This window comes from Candoia aspera, chromosome 5 (assembly GCF_035149785.1).
Source record: "Candoia aspera isolate rCanAsp1 chromosome 5, rCanAsp1.hap2, whole genome shotgun sequence".
Taxonomy (NCBI): domain Eukaryota; kingdom Metazoa; phylum Chordata; class Lepidosauria; order Squamata; family Boidae; genus Candoia; species Candoia aspera.
Window position 1 is genome coordinate 85,776,878 of NC_086157.1, and position 27,888 is coordinate 85,804,765.

A 27,888-nucleotide genomic window follows, 5' to 3' on the forward strand; every position below is an offset into this window, starting at 1 on the left:
AGGAAATATACAGTAGCACTATATGCCATGGTTGCCATCAGATTGACCCATATGTAGCCATTACCCATCATTGTTTTGGTTAATCAAGGTTTTCTTATAATGCTTTTCAGAAATATGGAGAAGATATAGACTAGGTTACCAGCCTTACTCATACTTGTGCCACACGCAGCATTTCATGCTAATGGTAAGGAGAGTAATAGTCATTTTTTAAATATTTTGGCCAGTATTTTGGTAGCACAAGTGCTACCGAAACTCAGTTTTACCTCATGAATAGTCACACTGTTCTATGCAAGATCTCTAATCTAGAGACTAACTTGCAAGCTAATATATTGTTGCCTATACCCCATCAACTAGAAGGTACAGTACATGGAGTATACCGACACATTCGGGAGCAGTAGGAACATGCAGTGTACTGATACATTCAGGATAATTAACTATACAAAATGCTAATTACAAGCAGAATTCCTTATTCCAGTAGTTGTAATATATACATGGAGGGAGAGAGGATTTTTAAAAAAATGTTTATCATGTTAAATATAAACTCAAACAATTTCCTATGTACATTTTAATTTTTAAAAAACTGCAACCTAGTATAATTTAAAAATGTACTTCCTAGCCTTACCTCCAAAAGACCATCCTCTGGTAAATCTGTACAATGAACAGCATTTTGGATCTTGTTTTTACCAAAGAGCGCACGGAGGGTGCCAGGACGGAGATAGCGGGCTATTTCCTGCATAAAATAGAAAATGTAAGATGTGAAGGAACAGATTGCATACTTGAAGGAAAATAAAGATTATTTATATAATAAAGTATTTTTTGTAGAAGATCTATTGCAAATACAAAGTTACCCCCAAAATAAAAGAATTCCAATTTGGTCTGAGCATCATATAAACAATTCAGTATAACATTAGGAAGAAAAATAGCTTGGTACTAATAAGTGAGAAAGAATTAAAACTGTAGCCATCTGCTCAGTTGAACTCATGACACAATAGCTGAAAGACATTTCACATATGATTAATAATTAGTTTGTTTGGCTAAACTTATCCAAAGACTCCAGTGTCAGTTGATTGGGATGGCTGAAATGTACTGACACTTGGTCTTTAGAAAAGTCTGCAAGGAACCCTTAGGCTCTCCATTTTGCTGGCCACAGCTGTATTTCTTAACAAGGATGAAGAAGGAAGCTACTTTTTAGAGGCATTTTAGGCAATGCCTCTCCCAAAACAGCTAGAAGAAATCATCTGGGAAGTCATCTACAATATTTTAAGCATCTGAAGATCGTGGATTTTTAAAAATTATTCTGTAAGTAATCTATCTTTTGAAAATGCAGTTCAAGTATCTTTTTCAATTCTTGGTGCATTTATCAAAGAGAAAGAAATAGACTTTCAGCTACAATGAAATTGCAAGTTCGCTTCAGTTGTTACCTACTGAATACTAGAACTCTCTCTGCATATTTACTCAGTCAAAAGTAACACTTAAGGCTATGGGGCCATGAAAAAGGAAAATACATTGTAACCACCTCCGATATATTCACCAATTAAGAATCACACGCACAGATAGTTGTTTGGAACCTTATAGAGCTTATAGAAATATCTGGTGGGAGCCCTGCTGAGACAGACAAATGTCACAACTCTGAACATCCCCAAGGAATAAAGGGAGGTCCAAAGAAGTAGATTTCAAGAGGGATCTATCTTGAAGCTCTCTTGTCAAGAATGACTCCTGATCTTGAAGAGAAAACAACAATACAATTTGGAATGATTTGGAGAAATGGATTTGCAGAAAGTTACAGGTAGAGGGACGCGGTGGTGCTGCAGGTTAAACCGCTGAGCTTGCCGATCGGAAGGTCGGCGGTTCGAATCCGCGTGACGGGGTGAGCTCCCGTTGCTAGTCCCAGCTCCTGCCAACCTAGCAGTTCGAAAACATGCAAATGTGAGTAGATTAATAGGTACCACTTCGGCGGGCAGGTAACGGCGTTCCGTGTAGTCATGCTGGCCACATGACCACGGAAGTGTCTACGGACAAACGCCGGCTCTTCGGCTTTGAAATGGAGATGAGCACCGCCCCTAGAGTCGGACACGACTGGACTTAATGTCAAAGGAAACCTTTACCTTTACCTACAGGTAGAGGGCACCAAGGCCAGGATTAGGGACACAATAGGGTCTTTATCCCCTCCCTCCCCCCATTCTTTCTCTGGTTGGAATCAGGCAGGACAAACCTCTTGGAAGGCTTTGAGTCCTTAATGAAAAATTTCCTCAGAGCTGATAATGGTGCAGCAGATCTAAAGGTCCTCTGTGGATGAATGGGATTTTGACTAGTCTCTTGAAGAGACAAATGATCTGCTGTACAACTTCTGGGACATAGTCAAAAGCATATGCAAGGAACCTACAATAGCTTTGGAGTTTGCCATCTTTTACAGCTTGTTCCAAATGAGTGGCTCACAAGTAGGAGATACAACTACGTCAAACCAGCTTCATAAATGCTTGACATCACTAATTGCAGCTTTCTGCACAACCTTTGCCAAGGCAATAGGCACAAGTTATGTTCACCCAAAGTGGGAAATTTGGTTCCTCAGTGCTGATACGTGTGAAATGCAGCTAAGGGCCATAAGGCCAGATGCCTGAAAGAGGAAAAACAAATGGGTATGTGGTATATGCCAGGCACAGGACCTACTGTACCAATCTTTCTACAGGCTCTAGAAAACTCCAAATGGGTGCTGGCATATTACCTTAGCACGAATCATAGATACCACAATGAAGAATGAATATTCATAAATGTTAATTATAATACACAGTTTGCTAACCATTTGGTTTAGCTGGCCTAATAAATGAATAGCCCTAGGGTAACTTACGACTTTTAATGAAATGGACTTCTTGATTTTATTAGATAGATGCATTTATGTCATTTTTTCCCACATCCTCTCAAACAGAGGCAAATCTCTCAACATTCCCCATCATGTGGCATTCTAAAAAAAAAAAAAAGTGAAGTTTTCCCCTGCACAGTCATGTCTGACTCCAGGCATTCTAGATGATACTAATGGAGTCCAGAATTTGGAAGTTAAAAATAGCAGACAAGAATCTCAAACTCTCCCTGCCTCCACATACACTTTTTCTGTTTTTGCCTTATGAAAAACTGTGGAGGACTCAAACACTATTGGATATTTCCTTAAGATGGATTTTGGAATTTTACTTACAGCTAACAGCACTATTGTCTAAACATACCGAATATTAAACTTGCCAAAAATATATTATTTGAGGCTTATGCTGAATGGATAACCTCACTCTGGTATCTTAATTATATTTATTAATTTGTAAATGGGAAGTAAGATGTATAGCAAGAAAAGGAGACCATCATCAGCAAAGCTCATAACCATCAGATGAAAGCCAATTAATCTTATATCTTCCCAAATCTTAAGATCTGCAATATCATGCTGCATTTGAATTTTGTAAATACATGCTGAATCTGTCATAGTATACTCCTAGTATCCTTTCCAAAATTTTAATACATCTAGTCCCTTCTCAATTAATACATCTAACAGAAAGAGAATAAAAGCATTTACAGTACCACTGTCATTACTCTTCATTCTAGAAAAAAAAACCCATTTATATTATCTAGATATAATTGTAATTCTAAATCCAAGTATTAAGCTCTATTTAGCATAAACAGACTTACTATATACATAAAGTATGTATAAGGTTGGAGTTATGGAAGAAAAGTTCATTGGAATTCAACTTTACATGCATTGGCTTCCTGCACTTATAAAACCACTGATCACTACTGAAAATAAATGTAGAGACAGTTAGCAGTGGGATTCTGCATTTTTATCTCTTTTCTCGTCTAAAAAACTTGCTTGGTAATGATTCAACATAAAAAGCCCCCTATTCATTTTACTATCATCACCTACACTTCCTTCTCAGTTCTTTTGTATTGTCCAGGATTTGCTTTTATTCTAGTAATGGAGGAAAACATAATGCAGTCTCTGAGCGGTAGACAAACTAAGTAACTCAGGCTTTCCTATCACTATGTTATTTCATAAACAAAACCATTTTTTCTTTTAAGCATCAGCCTCCAGGATAGTTTCAACCAAAGAAATATTCCTAACTTTAGTGTTTCTCACTACATGCATTCTTGCCACTACCTGCAAACCAACACTTAACCACACTATGATTTCTACACTTCTCAAGGTTGAGATATCAGAAATAAGATATAAATTCTCTTTCCCATGCTGATAATTTTAAACACACAAGCACACACTTTAAAATCCCCACCCCTGCCCTAGGGTTAAAAAAAGATTAATGACACATGTCTGTAGTTTTGCAAGGAGATAAGCTGATCAAAATTCTACTCAGGTTGCCCTGCAGTAGAAAGGAGACCAGTGAGTAAATTTTAAATTATTCATCTCCCAAACATTCATTTAGTCACCCACATTTCTCTGTCAGTTGTTTGAGGCTTGGAAAAAAAGTCTTTGTTTAATTAATGGTTCAAAGAACAATAAGAAAAGTGCCAGAGAGTGAAACTCACAATGCAGTTGCAGCCACAGCAATTGCTTTTTAAAAAAAGGAATGTTTCTTTAGTGCAGAATACATAACAGATGCATGCATTTGCTTTTTAAAAAACCCTGGCAATGTAACATCGTTGGAATCATACCCATTCTTAAAATAAAGCACATCAGTAAGAGAAGAATATCTAGTCACACATGGTGAAAACAACAGATGCAAAACATTATGAACTATACCAATAGTTTTTAAAGGGTTCCAATTTAATATTTACAGTATCTTGGGGATTCAGTTATTGGGAACTGTTTTGGGATTTAACTTATTCTATGGAGCCATAGATTCTTTTATTTCTAAGATGGTTGAGAAAGTGATGGTGTTGCAGCTCCAGAGGATACTGAATGAAACGGATTATCTGGACCCTTTTCAGTCGAGTTTCAGGCCCAGATATGGGATGGAAACAGCACTGGTCATACTTTTGGATGATCTCTGGCAGGGATGGGGGCAGTGCATCCATCCTTGCTCTTCTTGACCTCTCAGAGGCTTTCAATACCATCGGCCATGGTATCCTTTTGGGACGGCTCAGGAAGTTGGGGGTGGGTGGTGTGGTCTTGTGCTGGTTCACCTCCTTCATCCAGGGCCAGTCCCAATCAGTGTTGATAGGGAGCGAGAGATCCAGCCCACGGCCCCTCCTTTGTGAGGTGCTGCAGGGTTCGGTACTCTCTCTGCTCCTTTTTAACATCTACATGAAACTGCTGGATGAGATCATCTGTCGCCATGGGATGAGGTATCATCAATATGTTGATGATACTCAATTATACAATACATCTCCATCCCAGGTGACTTAAATGAAGCTGTGACCACCACCTCTCAGTGCCTGAAGGCTGTAGGGGTCTGGGTGGGGAACAACAGGCTTCAGCTGAACCCTGGTAGGATGGAGTGGCTGTGGGTTGAGGACTCCTTAGCATCCAGGAATTTACCATCTTTGGTTCTGGATGGGGTTGCATTGCCTCAGACAGATCCAGTGTGGAACCTGGGGGTTCTCCTGGATTCACGACTCCTGCTTGAAGAGCAGATGGCAGCCGTGGCCAGGGGAGCCTTAGCACAATTTCGTGTTGTGCACCAGCTACGTCCCTTCCTGGATTGGGAGGCCCTCCGATCAGTCACTCATGCCCTAGTCATCTCCTGCATAGACTACTGCAATACACTTTACATGGGGCTACCCTTGAAGAGTATCTGGAAGCTACAGCTCTTTCAGAATGTGGCTGCATGAACAGTTTTAGGAGCCCCAAAGAGGGCACATGTAACACCTTTGCTGCGTGAGCTGCACTGGGTGCCAGTTTGCTTCTGGGTCCAATTCAAGGTGTTGGTTATCACCTTTAAAGCCCTACATGGCATGGGTCCAGGTTATCTGAGGGAGCGCATCACCCTCATTACATCGACCTGTCCCACCCGGTCAGGCAGAGAGGACATGTTACGGACCATGTCCATGAGAGACTGTCGATTGGCAGGGTCCAGGAAGAAGGCCTTCTCTGCCATGGCCCCTGCCCTTTTGAATAACTTACCCCCAGAGGTGAGGCAGGCCCCCACTCTCCTGGCCTTCAGAAAGGGAGTTAAGACTTGGCTATGCCACCTCGCTTGAGGCAAGACAGGGGACCTGTCAGGTTGGTACCTTGATGTGGCCCTGGACATTTTTACTAAGACCATCTTGGACTTTATATTTTATCTTTCTTATATTTATGTATATTTATATTTTATAATGAATCTTTTATTCTTTTTATTCACTTGTAAACCTCCCAGAGTCATTGCTATATGAGATGGGTGGTGAAGAAATATGATTGATAGATAGATAGATAAATAAATAAATAAGGTGTCCACACAACAAAACGTGACCAATTTCTTCTCATGTGAAGATGTACTTGAAAGAATATGGCTTGTTGTTGTTGTTTAGTCTTTCAATTATATTTCTGAGATATTTATTGAATTTTTAGCGACTACCGTGGTTAGCGACCATTCGCAAATATGATGGTACTCAACGGTAATAAAAAATCATTTTCCAACCAATGCACGCTTTTACGACCAAATGTTGTGTGCCTGACAACAACACCAGCTGGAGTAACATTGGCACAGCTGCACGAGATAACTTTATCTGAATGAGACAGCAGCAACCAACAAGAATCAGGCAGGTAATAAGATATTCATCATAAAGACTGACTTCATAGATCTGTTCCCCTCCTACTTGCATGAATCATGCTATGAATCTACATAGTTTGTAGGTAATACACGTGTAAATTTCCTGCAGGAAACCCCCTCTATCGATGACTTTTTTGGGATCACTTTTGAAACCTAGAAATGTTCCAAGTTAAAAAAAAAGTCATGCCTGAATAAGTAGAAAGAAAAATAAACTTTTATCTCATACACATTGCTACTCTTTCTTTTCTTTACAAATAGAGCAATGAGAGTAGTTTTTTTGTCTTGACAAATTCCTCTTTTTCTGGGTGTGTCCTATTGGGCAATTATTGTAAATATAAGTGGCTTTATGTAGAGATCAAGATTCAGCCCATAACGCAATCAAAGCCAGTATTTACCTGATGCCATGTGAACTTCTGAAGGAGATAACAAGTCCCCAAATATATAAAAATACTTCTCTGAATAAAACCTTTCTCAACATCTTTTAATGAAGTTAACTGTAAGTATGAAGAGTAGTAAAGCTTCTGCTAGCTCTACAAGCTATTGCTTGGTTTTTATGCTGAATGATGATACTACAATTTTGACAGTAAGTTTGGCATATAGATTACAGAAAAATATTGCTTTCGTACTTGCAGTGGTGCTTAAAAGTTTGTGAACCCTTCTGAATTTTCAGTATTTGTGTCAGCCCTTTGAGGTAGTCCAGTCCAGGAAACCAAAATTATGAATGCTAATACGCTTACTATAAGGTTACAGTAACAGAATCTTGCAAGTCTGAATGCACCTCTCCCCTCCCTGCCTTTACATGGGGGGGGGGGTGTCAATTCTGAAACATTTACTCAAATTACATTCCTGCTTTGGACACCAATTTCATTTATCAGATGGCTGTCTTGGCTACAGTTCTTCCTCCTATCTCTCAAGGTTATTCTCACAGTCTATCACATCTTTATGCAGAAATACTGAAAATTCAAAAGGGTTCACAAACTTTTAAGTATCACTGTAGAAGAATACTTATGTTAATACTATTAAAATATTTTCGACTGATAATTTAAGGAAGTTTTTTATGGTAAAGACACACCACCAGATTGTTTTTATCGGAATTAGGACTTTTGTATGATAATGGGGGCTTTAACTTTCCTGATTTTCAACGTTCTCATTGATATATATTCCCACTTCCATTTCTTTATGGACCCCCAAGTGATCAAAATAATAAACTACTACAATGAAAAAGTTATTATATATCCTGTCTGATAAACTGGCAGGGGCTTGATTCTTTTTTCCTTTGATTTAGTAAAAAAAAAAAAAAGTGGTATTTCCATCACTTTAGCTACAACACATATTTGGAAGTTGTTGGTGGGATGAAAATATAATATTATCCCCTATTTTCATGGAAATATTAATAGTATGGGGTGATTCCACTTTAAAAATTATGTATACATCCTTTTCATGGATTTCATGGGCAAACAGTACTTTAGATCAACCTATTGCTAATTTAGTTTAAAAAAAAACCGAGGCACTGCAAGAGGAATTTGAATTGCTGAAAACTGCAGAACGGCAATGTAGCAAACTAGCTTTTGATCTCACAATTTGATCCAGGTATGTCAGCACCTTCTAGAATGCCTGAAGTATTATCAGTACTGTGATATGATGGATGATTCCAAACTTCCAATATTTTATCGTCAATTAAAATGTATTACTTAAATGAATATTGATCATTTGCAAGAACAGCTTTGGAATCCCATGTTTATAAATCAAAGGTTGAGAGTTTTAAAAATATTATCTATGTTTTATGATATTAGGATGAAATTAATTCAACAAAAGATTTTTCATGTCTATTAGATATCTCAGAGAGTGTTTAGGAAAGACTGGTTATCAATATCATTATGGACGGGCAACATGACAGAGATAAAATATGGACTTGCCCTACTATGTATTTATTTATTTTATATCATGCTCTCATTCAGAAACGCAAGGTAGTACTCTTAGCAGTGCCTCCTAATGTTCCCCACATCAAGAAACCTGTGAGGTAGGTTGGGTATTTTCCCATTTTGGTTTAATATATGTAAATTTGCTAATATGGTTTTGGATAAAAGATGTTAATGTGTATACTGTATGTCTCAAATCTAGAATTTATCAATTTATGAAAAATGTGGGATTTAACAAAGTATAGCAAAGTCTTTTGTTACAATGAAAGGATAGCATCACACCAGATTTACAATCCTGGACTTGGATGTGTTGATTTCTGCTCATGAACTGCTCTATATAGGCATAATGGAATGACTGATCAGTATTACTCCATGTGATCAAGTTTAATGCTTTTTTCTTTTAAAAATGCTTTTTACACCTTGTGCTTTTTAACCTCTTTTTTGTTTTTGTTTCCTTTCTTTGCACTTTATTTTTGTATTTTAGTGTGTTTGTGTGTATATGTGTATCTACCTCAACCTCAACATAAATGCTAAATGGTTTTAACCTTAAAGACTGTTGGAAATGGAAATGATGCAGCTGATCTACTGCCATAAATAAACTGTAACCATAGCAATTATATATTATGATTATAATACTCTTCTATAAGTTGGTATTCTACATTCCCCAAAGAATAAGAAAAAGCTGATATATGTGGTATAAAAGGTCCTTTGTTCCTAATTTAGTACCTTATTACAGACAAGAAGCAGAATTTTATAAGAAACAATGTTTCTAGGAATTTGTAGAAAAAACTATTTTGCTTGTTAGCTATAAAAGGAATATGTAGATGGCAGCCAGAGATGAGAACAAACAAATTGGTTACTAAATAAGTCTCAGCAAAATATGCCTTCAGGAAAAATTGAAGCCTGTGAGGCAGTATCTGTGAATCTTATCAATTGGCTCTATGTACTTCACAACTTGGGGCAAAAAAAATCTTGGAAATACAGTATTGCTCCCTTCTCCTACCTAGTACCTTCTTCATATTTTGGACTATAGCCACAATCAACTTCAGTGAGCTAAACTTTTAGCTATGTTTACCAAGAAATGAAAAGAATTGTAGTTTAATATGCAAGGGAGATGTCAGACAGCTTGGGAAGCTTATAGTATTGTGAACCAATATGAAATTAGTTTCCATAGTTTTAATAAAAGATTTTGTAGCCTGTGTAGCTGCAAACAGAGTTCAACAATTAAACTGTCTATAATTGACAAAACTATACCTTCTAGTAGATGTCCAAAATCTAGTATGTGTATGTAAATGTGATGCTGATGATGTCTGGCCTTTTAGACAATCTAATCACATCCTTTTCAACAGAGACAGACAGAATGACATACTAATTGCAGCCTCATATTGATCTGTTTTCTATGCTGGCCTACAATAGCTTTGTCACTGAATGAAAATCCTTTTCTTCTTTTGCTCTGCATTACTTCATGCTATCTAAAAAGCCACCTAATTACTACAGTTGTAATCACAAAAAAATTACCTTCCAATGTGCAAATTTCTGCAAGAAAGAACAGCTATTAAAGTTCTGAAACTCATAAATAAGACAGTCAATAGAAAACAATTATTTGTATTGTTATTAATGTAGCTATATTTTAATAGTTGTATGATTTCTATAACTTTTTAGTGAGAACTGTTTAACTGTATTGGCATACACCTTTGAAGATGTATAGCACGCAAGTTTTAATATTCACAAGATCAGTTTTCTAATACTTGATACTTGAACACTGAAGTTGAAATTGAGATATAGTTGCTAGCTAAAGGTCACCTAGATAGTTCACAGCAGAAATAACATTAGAAACTTTCCTGCCATAGCTCATTTAGCTATTTTACACCAGATATCAGTAATTGATTTAAGGCTGCAATCCTATAATGTACAGCAGCATCCACAACAAGCCACCATAATGTCAAAAGAATAACACATGCATCATGTCATTGCAAAAATTGCATGATTATGTAATAACCTCATGACATCTGATAGAAACACGTATGTTGTAAAATATGCATGATGACACTGGCTCACATGTATCATCATTTGCTTCCCCACACCTCTCCCATGCTTACAGTATAATCTTATGCATGTCAAGGCAGATGGAAGTCCTACTGAATTTAATGGTGTTTAAGCCAAATAAATGGGTTTAGGACTGCAGTCTAATCTAGATATAGAAGAGCTCACACTTTTAAAAAAATGGCATAGGATATTGTAATGGTTGTTGCTTAAGCAATATGATTATCTTGATTCTTCCTAGCATTTTTAATATTTTACATTTAATCACTGATATTTAGTGATTCAACACCTAAATCTTTAATTTATAATTTTGGAAGGCAAGTTAGATTTATTTGAGAAATTGCAAAACTGACCAACAAATAGTTATTGGTTTGAGATGAGATATAAATGCAACAAATAAGTAAATAAAGCAAAATTATGAAAATCATCCATGGATTACATACCAAAAGGATTAGTTTTGGATTAGCATAATCAGTCAGTGAAAACTGTAATTGTTGACAAAAGCATGAACTACACAATCCTGCATAACCTAGAATAATGGTAAAAAATTCTAAAAATTAGTAGTAGCAGAAATATAAGGATGGCTGCATGTTCTCTGGAAAACCAAAGAATTATAATTTTCTCATCTCAAGCTGTTGTCTCATCTTACATACTCCACATGCATACATTTCAGTTTAACAATAGCAAAATAAATCTTTCATGCTCATTTTTATAAATCAGTTTTCCTCCAAACTGGCACCAACCAGATATATAGAATAACAAATTTCATCATTCCTGTACATATATTGATGGTGCCAGGCTGGAGGGAAGTCTCTCCTAAATGCATTGATAGTGCATATAAATTATAGCAGGCGATGCATAAAATATGCTTTCTGCTTAATATGTTTGTTTCCTATGCCTGCAACTACCTCCTTGAAACAATTAAAAACTACAGTTCAGAAGTTATCATCAATTAGAATCTCCCTGTTGAAACAACTATATAAAATAATTCAGCTGTACACACAGCAGTCATTGGAATTCTTTCATAATCCTTCACAAAAGCTTCTTGGCTTTTGTAAATAAATCTGAAGTTCTTGTATTCTTGTATGCCTGATTATCTGTTGAGTTTGCTAAGGAAAAGCCTAAAAACTATGTCTCATAATCTTATTATACAATTCAACATGCTACATCACAATTACATCAACTCCCAAGAGCTTTCCAAGTTTTTTAAAATGTTAAAATCATGATTGCAAGGCTCTAATTTTGACTGGAAAAGCTGCACTAGGATACTTAGTGCTAACACTCTCTTGAAACTAGGATGTGCAAAATATTTTGGGATGCAGGGGTCTATTTTGTTTTGGATCTGGGCCAAAATTTCTGTTCTGAGTAGAAGTAATTTGGGTGGGAATACTGAGAATAGTTATGGATATTGGTGGTGGTGGTGGTGGTGGCAGCTTAGAGCAGGCAGGGAAGGGAAGGAAGGGAAATGTCTTGGGGGAACAGGGAGACATGCTGTGCTGGGAGCCTGTTCCCTACTGTTGAGACCATCACAGTTCTGTCACACTGGCCAGAACATTTGTGGTGACAGATGAGTTAGAGGCAGAAGGAAGATTAGGGAGATGGACAAGTCAGTGGGTCATGCCAAACTGGGAGTGGCTGAAGGAGGAGTGAAAAGAAGGGGTAAAACACACTATGTTTTATTTGCCTCTTAAAATTCCTTTGCAACCCCTCCAAATTTTGTTTTGTTCAAAACCTTGAACAACCAAAACATTCTAGTTATTATTTCTCCTGAAGTGCAACCAACGTGATATTCCTGAACTTCTGCAATGCATTTTTTTCTGGATTCAAAACGTAACATATATTTCATTTTGTTCACACCTCTACTACAGACATGCAATTTGCCGTATTTGTTCCCTGCCTTTTAATAGCTTGGGAAGGAGGGGAAAATGTAAGTACCTTTTTTATGCCTGTACATAATTTTCATGTAGGAAGGGAAATTTTGACCCAACGAAAGGGGTGAGGTAACTGTTCTGTACAACACCGCAATCTAACCAAAACTGGACCTCCTCTCCAAGCTGTTTTAAAAGTGAAAATAAAGGGATATACATTCTCAGACCTCATTCATCAGTTCTATTTTGATATGATGTAAATTACTCAATAAGTTACTTACAGGATCAGAAGGCCCACAGTAGTCTCTGAATACTTTTTCAGGATCTACCTGCCGAATCTCTAGAGCAATACAAGGTCCTGAGCAGAGCTCTACAACCATCTCCTGCAACCAGAAAAACACAACAGATGTTTAAATTGTTCTGCAGGCAGGCACATTATTGAAAATTTTATACTCCTTCCAACCATGTTTATTATTTTATAGAAATCCAAGTAATCAAGAAGCAGGGATGCAAAAATCAATCAGTCAATCTGCAAAAAATCCTCTAGGACTAGACTTGGGGTTTTCATCCTAGGTGATTTTGGGATAAATAAACGTTAGCCACAAGCAAAGTCCCTCCCCAATATCTGAGAAGTTGAATTCATTTTTATAAAAATGTATGAAGTGGTAAAGTGATCTCTTCCAGCTTGTTTTGTTTTGGGCAAAACAAAAAGCCCAACACACTACAAGCTGCACATCTTTTCATATTGTGCAGGAGAAGGTAATAGTAAACTACTCTGGTGTTTTAACAAGAAAACCACATGGAGAGGAAATATAAAATGATTGATGATATAATGACAGATAATGGACCCATCAGGTGCAGTGGCACTCAATACACTATTGAGGAAGAGTTGAGGATGTTTTGGGGTACTAATGGTGTTTATGATGTGGCTAGATTAAAGCCTACAGGACCTCTATGCTGAGGTTGTCATGAAAGAAAAGAAAATCCAAAGCTTTGGGAAAGTTTAATACAGTAAAATATGAAAATGAATTGACTATATATTGATATCTTAGGCATCAGCAAATTGAGATGGACTGGAATTGGCACTTTCAGTTAGAAGATCACACTGTTTACTACTCAGGAAATAAAAAACAAAGAAGGAATGGTGTTGCTTTAATAGTTAAGAAGGCTATAGCAAGAACAGTACATGGCTACAATGCAATCAGTGACCAAATATCATCAATTAGACTTCATTGACAATACTATGATTATCCAAGTTTATGCTCCAACTATGGATGCAGAAAAGGAGATGGATGACTTTTATGATCAAGTTCAATTTGAAATTGACAGAACGTGCAAGCAAGATGCGCTGCTTGTGACAGGAGCCTGGAATGACAAAGCTGGAAATATTAAGGAGGAAAATATAGTTGGACTGTATGGCATAGAAAATCAAAGTGAAGTAGGACAATAATTTATCAATTTCTGCCAATCCAATGTTTTCTTCATTGTTAACAAAGTCTCCAAACAACCAGAATGATACCTATATACATGGATTTCTATATATTCCATCTGGATATCAAATTGACTGTACTATTGGTACAAGGAGGTGGAACAACTCAGTTATAACAGCAATGATGTGGCCACAAGATGACTGTGGAATAGATCATGGATGTACATGCTTATGTACAAGTTCTAAGTTAGGCTAAAGCAGCAGAAGAAAGCCAACCAGTTTCCACAATATGATCTTGAGCATATACCCACCATTTTCAAGGAGAATATCAGAAACTGCTTTGAAGTCCTAAACCTCATTGATAAAGAACCAGGGGAACTGTGGAACAAAAACTAAGAAGCTGTTCAGGATGAATGTGAAAAAAGACTGCCAAAGGCTAAGAAACAGAAGAACACAACTGGATGTTAGAACAAATGGTATAAATTGTCAAGAAAAGGAGAGAAGCCAAAGCCAAGACAGACAAAGATTTTAGGAAACAATTTAAATAAAAATTTCAGAGCACTGTTAGAAGACACAAGAGACAATATTACCTGCAGGGGGGTTATCAATACTTCATTGTGGGACAGATTCCATCTAGCATCCTTGAAAGAGGCTGTGATGCACCATGTCCTAATGAGGCTCTCCCTGGAGCCAACTGTTTTGGACTATTATAATTCAGTCTCCAATACTGTTTTTAGGGAAGATTGTTGGGGATTAGTTATGAAGCACCCTAGAAGGAGATAATTATCTGGACCATTCTCAGTCATGATTCAGGCCTGAGTATGGGATGGAAATAGCATTGGTTGTTCTTGTGAATGACCTTTGGCAGGACCTGGAACTCTGGTTGTTTTGGGCAAGCAGCAGCCTTTCATGCTGCTGACTGCAGTATTCTTCTGGACCACCTGCAAGGGTTGGGTATATTGGAGGCACTGTTTTATAGCACTGCCACTCTTTCCTCACCATTTGGTTGTATAGGAGGAGAGGTCAGCTCAGTGGCCCCTCCTTTGTGGGCTTACACACAAATTAGTTCTCCCCCCTTAGTTTTTATCATCTACATGAAAGCTACTGGGAGTTCAAAGTGCAGTATCACCAACATGATGATAATACCCAGGTGTATATCACCATTCCAGGTAGCTCTAAAGATACTGTGGATGTCTTGTCCCAGTGCCTGAGGGCTCTCTATTAGCATCAGTATTGTTCCTTGAGAGGGAAGCACTATTTCTAAAGAAGATCCACAATTTAGGGGTCCTCCTTGACTCCCAATTTCTTCTAGAGCAACAGGTAGAGACCACAGCTATGTGGGGCATTTGCCTAGTTTTAGCTGATATATCAGTTGCAGCCCTAACAGAAGGACCTTGCCACAGTAACATGCTCTCATCACAATTTGACCACAGCATTTTACATGGGGCTGACTTTAAAAACCACTTGGAGCTGCAACCAGTCTTGAACTCCCATGTCTTAACTGGTTCATCACCAGGAGCATATGACACCAGTGCTATGGGCCCTGGTCAGATTTCTGGCAGGTTTCCAGGTACAATTTAAAGTGCTGATTTTGACCTATAAAGTCTTATGCAATTTGGCATCTAGGCACTTCAAGGACAGCATATGTGAACTAGAATTGTCATTGCTCTGTGGCATTTCAGGAGAAACAGCTGGTATTTCTAAGGCTGAAGCTAGGAGGCTGTTTTCAGTATTCATTCTCTGGAACAGCCTCACAATGGAGATTAGACTGGCTGCCTTCCTGTTTTCATTTAGGAAGATGCTGAAAACTGACCTTTTTTAAAGAGTGGTTACACTTTGAAATGACATTATCTATTGAGCTTGTTGGTTCTTAATTCAAGTTGTTATATTTCATATATTGAGAAGGATTAATTCAAGTTGTTATATTTCATTATTGGCTTACTAGCATTGTTTTTATCAAATTTACAGTACCTTGCATATTTTAACTGTAGATGTTTTAAATGTTATGTGTATTTTGTTAACAGCTAAGAGTCATATTGAGCTGTAGTAGAATAAAAATGGAATGGATACATAAATAAATAAATCTGTTGTAGAACAAAGTGTGTAAACTGGCATTGCAGCAAATATTGTGAAGTGTGGCATTTCTGTAAACTCTGCAAGCATGGCATACTTACAAAATTTGCATTTGAGGGTTTTTCCCCAATTGCAAAGATTATAATGACATGCTATTAAACTGAAGTAAGATCTGGGAGGCAGAAGGCATGCCAGGCAGTCTCTCCAATGGGAAAAAAGGTCCACAGAAAGGATTAACTTGCTAGATTGTGAATTTGATCCATTTTTAAACTGAGGCAGAAAGATGCAAGGAGGGTTTCTGAAGGTGGCATGGAACTGGAAATTTGTCTTAATTTTAAAAACTAAGAAATTAATTTTGATATATTGTTCAAAGACAATATAATGTTATCAGTGCGGGTGTGTATTACCCTGGATACCAAGAAAAATCACCATCTGGAAGTGCAGACGGACAAGCTTTATGTATATCACACTGTTGATTCAAAACTAAAAATTATCTGTACAGTTTTTCTTTCCAATAAATTATTAACAGTTTACTTCTTTTTAGCAAAAATTAAAACAATCCATAACTATGAGTAGTAATCCTGACCACTACTATACCAAAAAAGTTGGAGGATGGTCCATTAAGATAGTATCTAAACTGCATCAAAAAGGAAAAAAAAGGCTTTATACTATTTACTTACAGAATATTCAGCAACAACACCTTTGTAGACTGCATAGAATTCTTCTGTATTTGCACGGTCCATATAGAACTGCATATAAAATAGAAAGGAAAAGTCTAATTCTTGAGTTTTTGTGGACAGAACTGTGGAGCTGGTATTATTGCACAAACACTTAAAAACTACCTAACAATTATAGTTGCCTTTCTTCTGTACAAGCACAATCCTGACAGGGATTGTTTGGTTTCTCAATTAATCACTCAAACAACCTGATCCAATTTTAAGTCATTTCCACCTTTCTTTGGCCGACAATCTGGAGGTTCTAACAAAAAACAAAATAAATCCAGCAAATTTGAAGTCTGTCCACTTTTGGTATAACTGAACTGAAAAGGGCTGATTTCTTTTGTTTAGCAAGATAATATTTTGAGAACCTGATACAAGACACCACTTTCAACTAAGCTGAAGGAAGCTGATACATTTCTGGCTGCAGCTGTTTCAGCTGAAAAGAAGAAACCACTGAAAGCTGAGGCAGACATGTTGTTCCCAGGTGCATTGGATTAAGGTGTGGCTATATTGAAGAATCAGGAGGTGGTAAATGTCGAATTTTCTGTCCACCTCCTAATTCCACAAGAGTTGAATAAAAAGAAAAAAAGAAAATGAGTTACCATCTGCAAGGCTGAGATGTCAAACCCTCCATCAAGAATTGCTTTTATAATCTTCCCAGTCAGACCTGCATTTAAAAAAAAAAAGGAGGAGGAACGGTCAGACACCCTAAGAGTAATTTTTAAAGTATTAAATGTTTGAGAGTTGGGGCTGCTTTTTAATCATAGTATATCATATAAGAATTCTTTAAAAAATACCAGTATATATTTGGAGAAATACGTATACATCCTCCTGTCCCAGAGCTGGGAGGAACTCCTATCACCCTAATTTTGCTGCCACCATGATGTTCCCTTAACGGCATCCAGAACAGGCCCATGCCTTGCTGCTGCCCCTACAGTTGACATGCCATTGACACCTGTACAGATATAAACTTGACACCTATTCAGAAACATCTAGAGCTGCAGTGCTCAGCTGGGAAGGATTTCTTCTCTGCTTAAAGCAAATCAAAAATCTGTATGTGGAATTTACAGCGATCAGGAAGAATATGAATGATTTACACCTAAGTCTAAGATATTTATCTCTTGGGGGAAAAAACGGAAATTCAGATTTTGAAAACCACATGGTATCCTGAGTGTGCACTGCAATTATCTCCTAGTTAGTAATACTAACTGATAGTCTATATATTACAGGTCCTAACTGGCATACAATAGCACAAGCAGGCTTGGGATAAAACTGTCCTGTTCAGACTATGAGATGGCCAGGCAGATTTAATATCAAAAATTACTCTTTATTAAATAACTATTTACAATAAATAAGTCCTTTGAATCAAGAGGTAAACTGGTTTCGATCAAGACCAACTGGGTAGCAACAAGAAACCAACAAGATTGCAGGGAGAGGCAGTAGAAGAACAGCAGAACAGGATTCACTGACGGAGGCTGGAAGGCTGGGAGAAGTAAGGCACTTGGCACTACTGGAACTGGGATCAAATGACCACGATCTGGAATACTACTTGAACTCGGCTAGCACTGGAATGCTGGGCGAGGCTGAACGGAACCCACTTGACAAGCCTTGGTTCTAATGACAGGACTGGACTGGACTCAGTGACTCAGGCTGGACTGGAAACTCAGAACTGGATACTCAGAACAAGGCTGAGAACTTGAAGCAAGACTAGACTCGGCTGGAGGCACTGGGCTGGGCTGGATACTCTGGACTAGAGACTCAAAGCAAGGCTGAGAACTCGAAGCAAGGCTGGACCCGACTGAAGATTCTTGGTGGGGCTGGAAGCTAGGCACATGACAAGACTGGACTGGAAGTTCTGGACTAGGCAAGGGACTCGAGACATGGCCAGACTGGACCACAGGTTCTAGACAAGGTTGCAAACCTGGTTCACAGCAAGCTAGGTGTGAAGCTCCTGAACAATGTCGTGCAACCGGGGCGTGGCTAGACTGGGCTGGAGATCCAAGGCAAGGCTGGAGATCAAAGGCACAATGAAGCTGTACTGGAGACTCTGGACAAGGCTGAACTGGAGACTTGAGGCATGGCTGAGGACTTGAGACACGATGAGACTGGACTGGAGACTCTGGACAAGGCTGGAAACTCGAAGCAAGGCTGGAAGCACGCCTGAAACACGCACGAGGAAGCAGAGGTCCAAAGCTGGACGCGAGACTAGGGTTGCTGGGTCTGGCAAGGAGAAGATCCTCAGTGGCAGCGGATGCCAGGTCCAAGTCCTCTCCGATAGGAAACACTGGCGCTGATTCCTCTCCGGTTACAGACACTGTTTCCAATGTGGGTAAGGACTCTTCTGCTGGAACTGCAAGCTCGAAGGATCAGTTGTCTCTGGCAGCTTGCTCTTCCCGCGTCTGCCTTTTATGCCAATCTTTTGTACACCTATTCCCTTCTGCAGCCAATTGGGCTGCCTTCTCCTTCACACGTGTTTCTGCCCATCGTTGGCACATGCTGATTGGAGGATTCAAATCCTCCTCTGGAGACTGGCCAATCAGCGTCTGTGACTCTTCCTGCACTGCCAACTCATCTCTGGGTTTTGCTTTCCTGGTTCTAGCCTGGTAAGTTTTTATTTCCCCCCCAACTCAGAAAGTTTTGTTTTCTGAGTCAGAGGCTGGCTGGAATCTCACAAAAACTTGGTTTTGGTTGCAGTTGTGGCATAGTAGCCAGTGTGCCAAACCTGGTAGGTATTGTCCTTACTGTTAGCTGGGAATGCCACAGCATAGGTACTACTTAGCACTTATCTACACAGCCACTCTTACTATGCCTTCCTCCTGTCCCAGAGCTGGGAGGGACTCCGATCACCCTAATCATGTCACCACCATGATATGCCCTTAATAGCATCCAGAACAGGCCCATGCCTTGCTGCTGCCCCTACAGTTGTGACATGCTATTGGTTGCTCCTGGCTGAAACTTGAACTTCTCCAACCAATGCCTCCACCAATCACCATAAAGTATGGTGGTTGATGCGATGCTTGTACAGAGCAGGCACGCTGTCCTATTACAGTTTTTTTTCCTAATAGACTTTGGCCTATCAACCATTACGTAGCAGCGAAGAGTTCATTCTCTGAACAAAGTGGTTGCACTGATCTGTGCTGTCTAAAAGCAGCCACTGCATAAATGCTCTTGGGGTTTGACATGTGAGAGAGACCTGTCAAGCTGTATGGGGCTTTTAGTGCATCCACATAATTATTCCAAAATGGTTATTGTTGTATCAACTGGTTGACCTATCAACCACTAAATGGCATTAAAGTGTTAAGATGTTTTGAATCTTTTGGCTGACATCTAGTAGTCATCCAGATTTGTGCCAAGATGCAGCCACTGGGTATGTGTTTGAGAAAGGGTTTGATTGTGGGTATGTAACTAGATAGTTTGATGTACCCTTCAAAACACAGTAAGAGGAGAGTCATGTTAGTCTATAGTGGCCAACAACCAGAAGTCTGGTAGCACCTTTTCTGACTAACAAATGTTATTGAAAGATGTAAGCTTACATGAGCCACAGCTCACTTCATCAGATTTAAAGAGTGGGTAGACTGATGAGATTTACATTGGGATGAGCTGCGAGGGGAGAAGGGAGGAAAATACAGGTTTGTTATGCAGATTCAGGTTACAAGTTGACAGATTACAAGTACCTTATCAATAAGCAATTGTAATGTGTGAAAAACCTTTGCATTTGTTGAGATTTTTTGAGATTGCCTGAAATCTTTTGATGCATGTGAGTTCACCATTTCCAAATGTACACAAACTCTCCCAGGACCACCAACTCCAAAGCACGGCACAAATGGAACTGGTATTCAAGAGTAGTGGATACAATGTTCATCTGTCAGGTGCTTTGGGTTGCACAATCTCTTAGCTGAGGCAGCAAATACATTTAGGACAATCAGTTATGCTAATCGTAAGAAGAAAACACAGTGGCTGCAGAAGCTGGAGTTCCAGTCTTCCTCATAGCCAAAAGAGAACTGCAGAACAGGCACAGAGGCCAGCAGTTAGATGGAAGAGGATGGTCCCACAGCAGATCTTCTGGATCTTGGAGCCAAGCAGATCATAAACCTTGACTGCATCATCTCAGGCTGCCTCTTCCATGCACACTAGATTTATGCACTGAATGTCTTGTGTCAGCAAAACACAGAAAACAGCACTTGCACAATGAAACACTAAAGCTGTCTTCATTATAATACTGATATCATGAAGATATATCCTTGACAAACAGTAAGTGGGGCATCTTTGTGTTGGGCCAAGGAGTATCTCTGGATGGCCTTTAAGGATGATACTCCAATCTTTCTATTACTAAAAAGGAAATATGACATGAAAGCCTTGATTGACCAAAGCTATGATGGGTGGTAGAGGGCATTATCGATGGGCCCATGTGATTATAACCATGGCATAAGGAAGACAATGATTTGAAATGTAAGAAAAGTAAATGTTAAAGGGCATAAATTAACAAATGAAATGAAAAATATATGTGCTGTGTTTCTCCAAACCAGGATCTAAATGAGGGTAATCTAAGCTTGTGAAGTTGATGATTATATGTATGAAAATGAAGTTATAACTTTAATTATGAATAAAAGGCTCAGACATACAGTATGTCAAAAATATGAATTGTAATTGGTGTATACAGGAGTAGGAATCCACAGACTGGTGATAGCTGCATGTTACACATCAATGAATGCTCATAAAGAACCAGGTTTATGATTAATGTTAATGTTTGTGTCATTTTGTAAATCCCAATCTGAATCAAAACCAAAGGAAGGGGTTTTTTTTGGGGGGGGGGCTGGAATCTTTAGTCCTCTCTAGTGTAGTTCAGATCATAAGGTCTCCAATCTCTGTTATGATTTACAGTAGACAAAATAATTCTGGTTCCCACAAAAAGCTGTTTATTTTATATAGTTAGTTCCAAAATCTTATAAATTTCAATATTCCAAATTTGTCTGGACCCTTAATTTGTTTATTACTTTCTTGGTTCAAAACCTTATTTAGCTTTTTGCAATTTATTTCAAATTCTTTAAGTTCTTAAACTTATAGTTAATTTTTCTTTTGTTCAGAAATGAAAATAGACTTACCAGGTGGCTTTTCAAACTTCTTGTTCCAAAGATTTCTAATAGCCTCAAGATAGTTAAATAGGCCATTTCCGAAAGTGATTAGAAATGAGGTTAGCAAACTTAGTGTCCTTGAAAAGGCTCCACCATGGTTGTGAGCTTGATGATTGATCAGTTTGTCTCCCAGCACTCAAACCCACAGGGGATCACTGTCCTGCGGTTTCCTCATGAGAGGCAGCAGTCCAGAACACATGTGAGTGATCTCCTGTCCTCTCTTCGTCTGGAACAGTTCTGAAGAACCAGTCTACTGACCAGTTCTCCATTCTTTGCTGCAGTCATCGTCTCTTCTCTCCACAGAGGTATGTTTAGCTCACCATGCCTCCACTGGCAGTCTGCATCTTCCATATTTCTAATAGACAGACTGGAGGAGCATGTGTGCTTTAAGAGCATACAAATACTGAATGACATGTGGGGTCTTAAAGATAGATGTTCTTGTCAGTCTCTCTGGCATCTCCCAAAACCACTTTCCTAGCATAATTATGTGCCTAATATAGCTGCCATGTAAAGATGAAACAAATATTTTTCCTATTCCTTCATTTTTTCACTTTTCCCATCTCCACCATTCAATCAAAGCCCATTTACATTATTCAAAATACTTCCAGCTTTCAAGGAACAGCTCTTGATGCCAGCCAGAAATCTTTAAAAATTCAAGGCCTTCTTATATCATCTATATTCTAACACATTTTTTTACCTGTTATCTACAACCCAGAACTTATAAGAAGAAAATTTATTTATTTATTCATTCATTCAGTTTATATAGCCAACCATCTCACATACCTGAGCAGCTCACACAGGTAAAATAGAAAAAAAAACAATTAAAATAATAGAACACAATCCATGGGAGAGTACAATCCATACATTACAAATAATGCAATCATTTCACAGGCTTCATACCTCCACCAGGTTCCAGGCATGATGGCAGAGCTATGACTTCAGGGCCTTCTGAAAGGCCAGTAGGGTCAGGGCCAATCTAACCATAGGGGGGGATGATGTTCTGGAGGGTGGGTACCACAGCAGAAAAGGCTCTCCTCTAGGTCCCATCAGATGACACTCCTTAATAGATGGGACCCATAATACGCCTCTTCTGCCAGACCTGATAGGGTAGATGTAACCAGGGAGAGGCAGTCTCTCAAATAAAGCCATGATATAACTGGTATTATGTATTTTTGTTTAAGAAATCAGTAGTTTCACATTTGAGTAAGAACTTACAAATTATGCCACGCAGGGCTTTATAAGCCATTACCAGCACCTTAAATTGAACTCAGAAGCAAACTGGCAACCAATGCAGCTAGCGGAGCAGTGGTGTGATGTGCGCTGATCTTGGAGTGCCCATAATTGCCTGCACCGTAGCAATTTGCACTAGTTACAGCTTCTGGATGCTCTTCAAGGGCAACCCCACGTAGAGTGCATTACATTAATCCATTGGGGAGGTTACCAGGGCATGAATGACTGAGAGTAGAGCTTCTCAGTCCAGGAATGGGCACAACTGGCGAACAAACTGAAGTTGTACAAAGGCCCTCCTAGCCACAATTGTTATCTGCTTGTCAAGCAGGAGGTGTGAGTCCAGAGGGACCCTTAAGTTGAGCACAGGGTCTGTTTGGGGCAGTGCTACCCCATCTAGCAGCAAAGATAGTAGGTTCCCAGAACCTGAAGGGCCCAAAGACCCAATGCCACTCAGTCTTGCCGAGGTTGAGCTGAAGTCTGCTGTTCCCCATCCAAACCCCCACAGCCTCCAGACACCAAGACATGACATCTGTAACAAGCTATATGAAAAACCCTGAGGAAGAGGAAGAACAGTCACAGCCAAGGCAATGGTCAGGTAAGAGAAATCTCAACCCACAGCAGGAATTGAATTTGAGAAAGCATCTCAGAGTGGACCCTCTCTAGTTCTCTTTAGGATAAAGGCAGAGAGGGGAGAGGCACATTCAGAGTTGCAAGTTTCTGTTACTGTAACCCTATAATAAAAGTAGTTTAGTATTCATGACTTTGGTGTTCAAGTCTTGTCTACCTCAAAGGTCTGATAACATCAACAGCATCAGAATATCTCAGGAAGGGGATAAAAACAACTAAAACTAATTGAGATAAGATATTCTAGGACATCTTGAGAGGCTGCACTATAGCAGATCAGGGAGTCTTAACGTCTCCCTGATTTTTAAGTTCTTACTCAAATGTGAACCAACTGTTCTCTTAAACAAAAATACATAACACATTATATCAAGCTCAATGCTATTGACTACATTCAAAGGTAACCAATGTAACACAGATTTCTAAAAAGGGATCCAGAGGAGATCCAGTAAATTATAGTGTAAGTCAGTCAGCTTAATGTCTGTTCTAGACAAATTTGTAAAAATGGTAATAAAAGAAAAGGTAATGAGGTACATAGGTACAAGCCTTGCTGAAGAAAAATCATCAGGGATTCCACAAAGGTAAATCTTGCTTCACCAAGCATACAAAGATTTTTGAGAGTGTCAGCAGGCTCATGGATGAGGGCTTCTCATCAAAAGCTATTGAGTATACTTAGCAGTCATGGGATAAGAGAATTGATAATTGGTTAAACAATAGAAATACATGAGTAGAAATAAAAGGGCAATTTTCTTATTGGAGGAATGTAAGAAGTAAAACATCCATGTTGAGACTAATTAATTCTAAACAATCTTGATGTAGGGGTAAGCAATGAGCTGGCCAACTATGTGGATGATATAAAACATAAACCTAGTCTGGGTGGTAAAAACCAAAAGTGGCTGAACAGCTCTAGAAAAATCTCTTTCAATTACAGTAGATGAATGGGCAATTTCTCTTTTTCCCTCACAAACCAGATTGCTTAAACAAGCTATCTCTTCTGAGCGGCTTTCTCCACAGCGCAGCACCTCCCTAATAAGTGCTAACAACAAACTAAGAAGCTCCATTCCATGACCTTAATAAGTAAATTAGTTACCTTGGGCACAGCAGCTCACGCTGCTGCTGGCAACCAACAAAATCCCTGCCTTGACCTTAACAAGTTAATAGCTGACAGCTTTCACCTCCAAAGTGGCTTGCGGCTTGCTGTCCCAAGCACTCTAGGCAAACAGCCGGAGCAATCGTATTCCTGTCAATCTGAATTCCCCGTTGTGTGCTTGTGTACACTTTTGCATTCTTTTCCTTTTCACTGTATGTAAACACAAACATAAATTTCCTTCTGGTTAATTATCCCAGTGCCAGGATACACTATTCCTATGGGCAGGAGAGCGGGGTAAAGAGCTATAAGATCTGCCTGCAGAACCAGCTTCCTTCTGAGTCAGGTTCTGGAGACTGTCCTCACCGCTTGGGCTCACTGGGACTGATTGAGGAAGGACCCTCTAGCACTGTGACTATATTCATGGACATTTAATTAATAAACTTTCTCAAAAGTTCATTGCCATCCTGGTGACTCCTTTGGGGTTCTCCTTCTTTGGTATCCATCCTGCAAATTCTAAATTAAGCATTGATGCATAAATTACAGGAAACACGGGGGTCTTAGTAGATAGTTCAGTAAAGATGTCAGCTAACTGTGCGGTACTTTGTAAAAAGACAAATTCTATGCTAAGTAGGATTAGAAAAGAGATTGAAAATAAAACTGCCAACATTATAATGCCCCTTGCACATTTCAGCCTCTTTAGCTCAGAAGAACAGTGATATGAGGGATATGAACAAGGGGTATAAAAAAAACTGCATGGAGAAAAAGGGCTGGGATAAGTTTTTCTCTGAGACCATCCAATGAACTGGACTGGAAGATTTAAAACATACAAAAGGAAACACTTCTTCACACATTCCATTTATTGCAGTGTTTCTTCCATTCAATTTTGATCTGTCCAACGCAGAGCTCTCAGAAGAACCTAGTAATAGTCATCCATCTTCATGAGATTAGGGAGAAGAAAGCCCACAAATGTTGTTTGTCTGTGACAGCATTGATGTTACAGAACTTGCAAGCCCCTGAATATCATCGGGTCACACCTTGTTAAGCTTCAGGAAAAATAAAATCAGAGGATAGGTCTATCAAGGGCTATTGGTCTGCAAGATTCAGTTGTACTGCCAAATTGGGAAACCTGCTTCCAAATATTAGTTGCAGGTAAAATACAGTGGGAGAGGACTTTGTTTCCATTTCCTGCTTTTAAGTACTCCAGTGGCACCTGGTTGACCGCTAAGAGAAACAAAGCGTTGAACTAAGATGAGCCTTAGCCTGATCCAGCATGGTTGTTCTTTTGTTAGCAGAAAAACATTTTACTACTTAACTGTAACCTGCACATTTTTCTGAAAAAGACATCTTGATAAGCTTAGCCCACTCACCAGGTAGTCTATATTAATCACTTCTGATGGGTAAAAGTTAAACTAGAGTTTTATCTGGCCTTTAGATTTCCCTATATCTTGTCAGATATTAACAAAATTCTCATGTGCTATAAATCATGTCCTTTTGATCAGCCTCTTGTGGCAGATATTCTAGTTTTTAGGTTCTGCTGTTTTGATTGCCTAGCAACAGGCATGTCTTTATTCTACTCAGGTGGATCAGCCAGTTCTAGAGATAAAAATCAGCTTCTTACTGCTTTGTTATCAGATAAGAAACCTTAAAAATACCTTTTCCCAACAATGCCCTCTGGATGTGATCCTGGACTTCAATTCCCAGCTGAAATCCAACTCATCAGGCTGGAAAAGATTACTATAAATGTCCATGGGTAATTTAAAGCATGTTTCTGAAAAGAACTCTGCCCTAAAATTAAATATTGAATTAAACATACTACCTGAAATATAGGTTTGAAGTTTCATCACAAAGATCAGTTAAGCTTAAACTGCTTCAGTTAAGTTTAAATTACTATCTATATACAGGTAGTCCTCACTTACCAACTGTCTTGTTTAGCAACTGTTCAAAGTTATGATGGTTGAAAAGAAAACAGCTTTACAACTTACAGTGGGGACAATAGTGGCTTGAGCTGGGTTTTTCCGCTATCTGCAGACTGACCTGTCAGAGCGTTTTTTTTTCTTGGGCTCAGGCAGGCTTCCTTGGAGCCCAGTAACGTCTCCGGATTAAGGAGAACCTCAGGAATCACCCCATGTGCTCTCCAGATGGCTGGTCACAGCCAGAAGACCGCAAAACAGCATTTCATTGTCGACTGGCAAGCAATCAACTGGGAGGCGGGGCCGTCATCTTCTTCCCAAGCCACTGTGAAGCCAAATTGGATCTTATAGCTGCCCAACCCATTTCTATAGCACTAAGGTGTTTTTTTTGTTTGTTTGTTTGAATTTTACCAAAGAGAGGCTTTCTACAACAAAGAAATGTGGAATCTCTTGGTGACTCTCATTATTTTTGAAAACTATTAACTTGGTAATTTGGCTTTTTATATATTATTTGTTAAATTGAGATTTAAAGGATTTTTTTTTTTTTTTTAATTAAAGCGATTTTTGAGGAATATACAACTTTCTCTTCTTCACTGAATCTGCGGATTGGAGTTCTGATCTATTTGCTTTCACTTTCCTGGGAGAATGCTGTTTGTTATTACTTTTCATTTTCCTAATTGGCCACACTGGTGATAAAAAGGCTGGAGCGTGCTCAGTTACAGCATTAAAGACTTTACCTTCCTGAGGCACTAGTGGGATCCATAATCTGTCTTACTGTTAAGAAATATGGAGGAAATTAATTTGATATTTAAAGATCTCTACAATGCTGTTATTCAAGTCTTGGAGCATTTCTCAGAATTTGTGGAGTCCAGATTGTCACAAGAATTGAGAGAAACTGATAAGGCTGAAAATTACCTTAAGAGTAAAGTGGCTTCTCCAAAGAAAAAGATGAGAATTGGTGACTTATGTTTAAATAGTCAAAGGAAAATTGAGTTGTTGAAAGTTGAAGATACTGTAGGAAGACTGTTGCCACCACATCATGATCAAGGAAGAGAATTAAATTCTAGAGGCTGGAAGATTTTGGACGAATATTTGGGCTTTTTAAAGCAGGCTGTAGAATTTGAAATTGACAAGAAGAAAGCTCTGTACATAATACTGAGATATGTAAAATGCC

The 27,888-nt window shown here is 38.7% G+C and overlaps 1 protein-coding gene across 3 annotated transcripts in view; it reads right to left on the reverse strand.

Annotated features, from left to right (window-relative positions):
• Positions 1–27,888, reverse strand: part of NME7 (NME/NM23 family member 7) — a 94,197-nt gene that overhangs the window by 13,185 nt on the left and 53,124 nt on the right. For all 3 annotated transcript variants that reach the window (XM_063305652.1, XM_063305653.1, XM_063305651.1), the window contains exons 8-11: positions 17,334–17,398; positions 16,693–16,761; positions 12,792–12,893; positions 623–730 (exon numbers count right to left, since the gene is read on the reverse strand). In XM_063305652.1, coding sequence (XP_063161722.1) covers positions 623–730; positions 12,792–12,893; positions 16,693–16,761; positions 17,334–17,398 — 344 coding nt within the window. The remainder of the gene's footprint in view (positions 1–622; positions 731–12,791; positions 12,894–16,692; positions 16,762–17,333; positions 17,399–27,888) is intronic.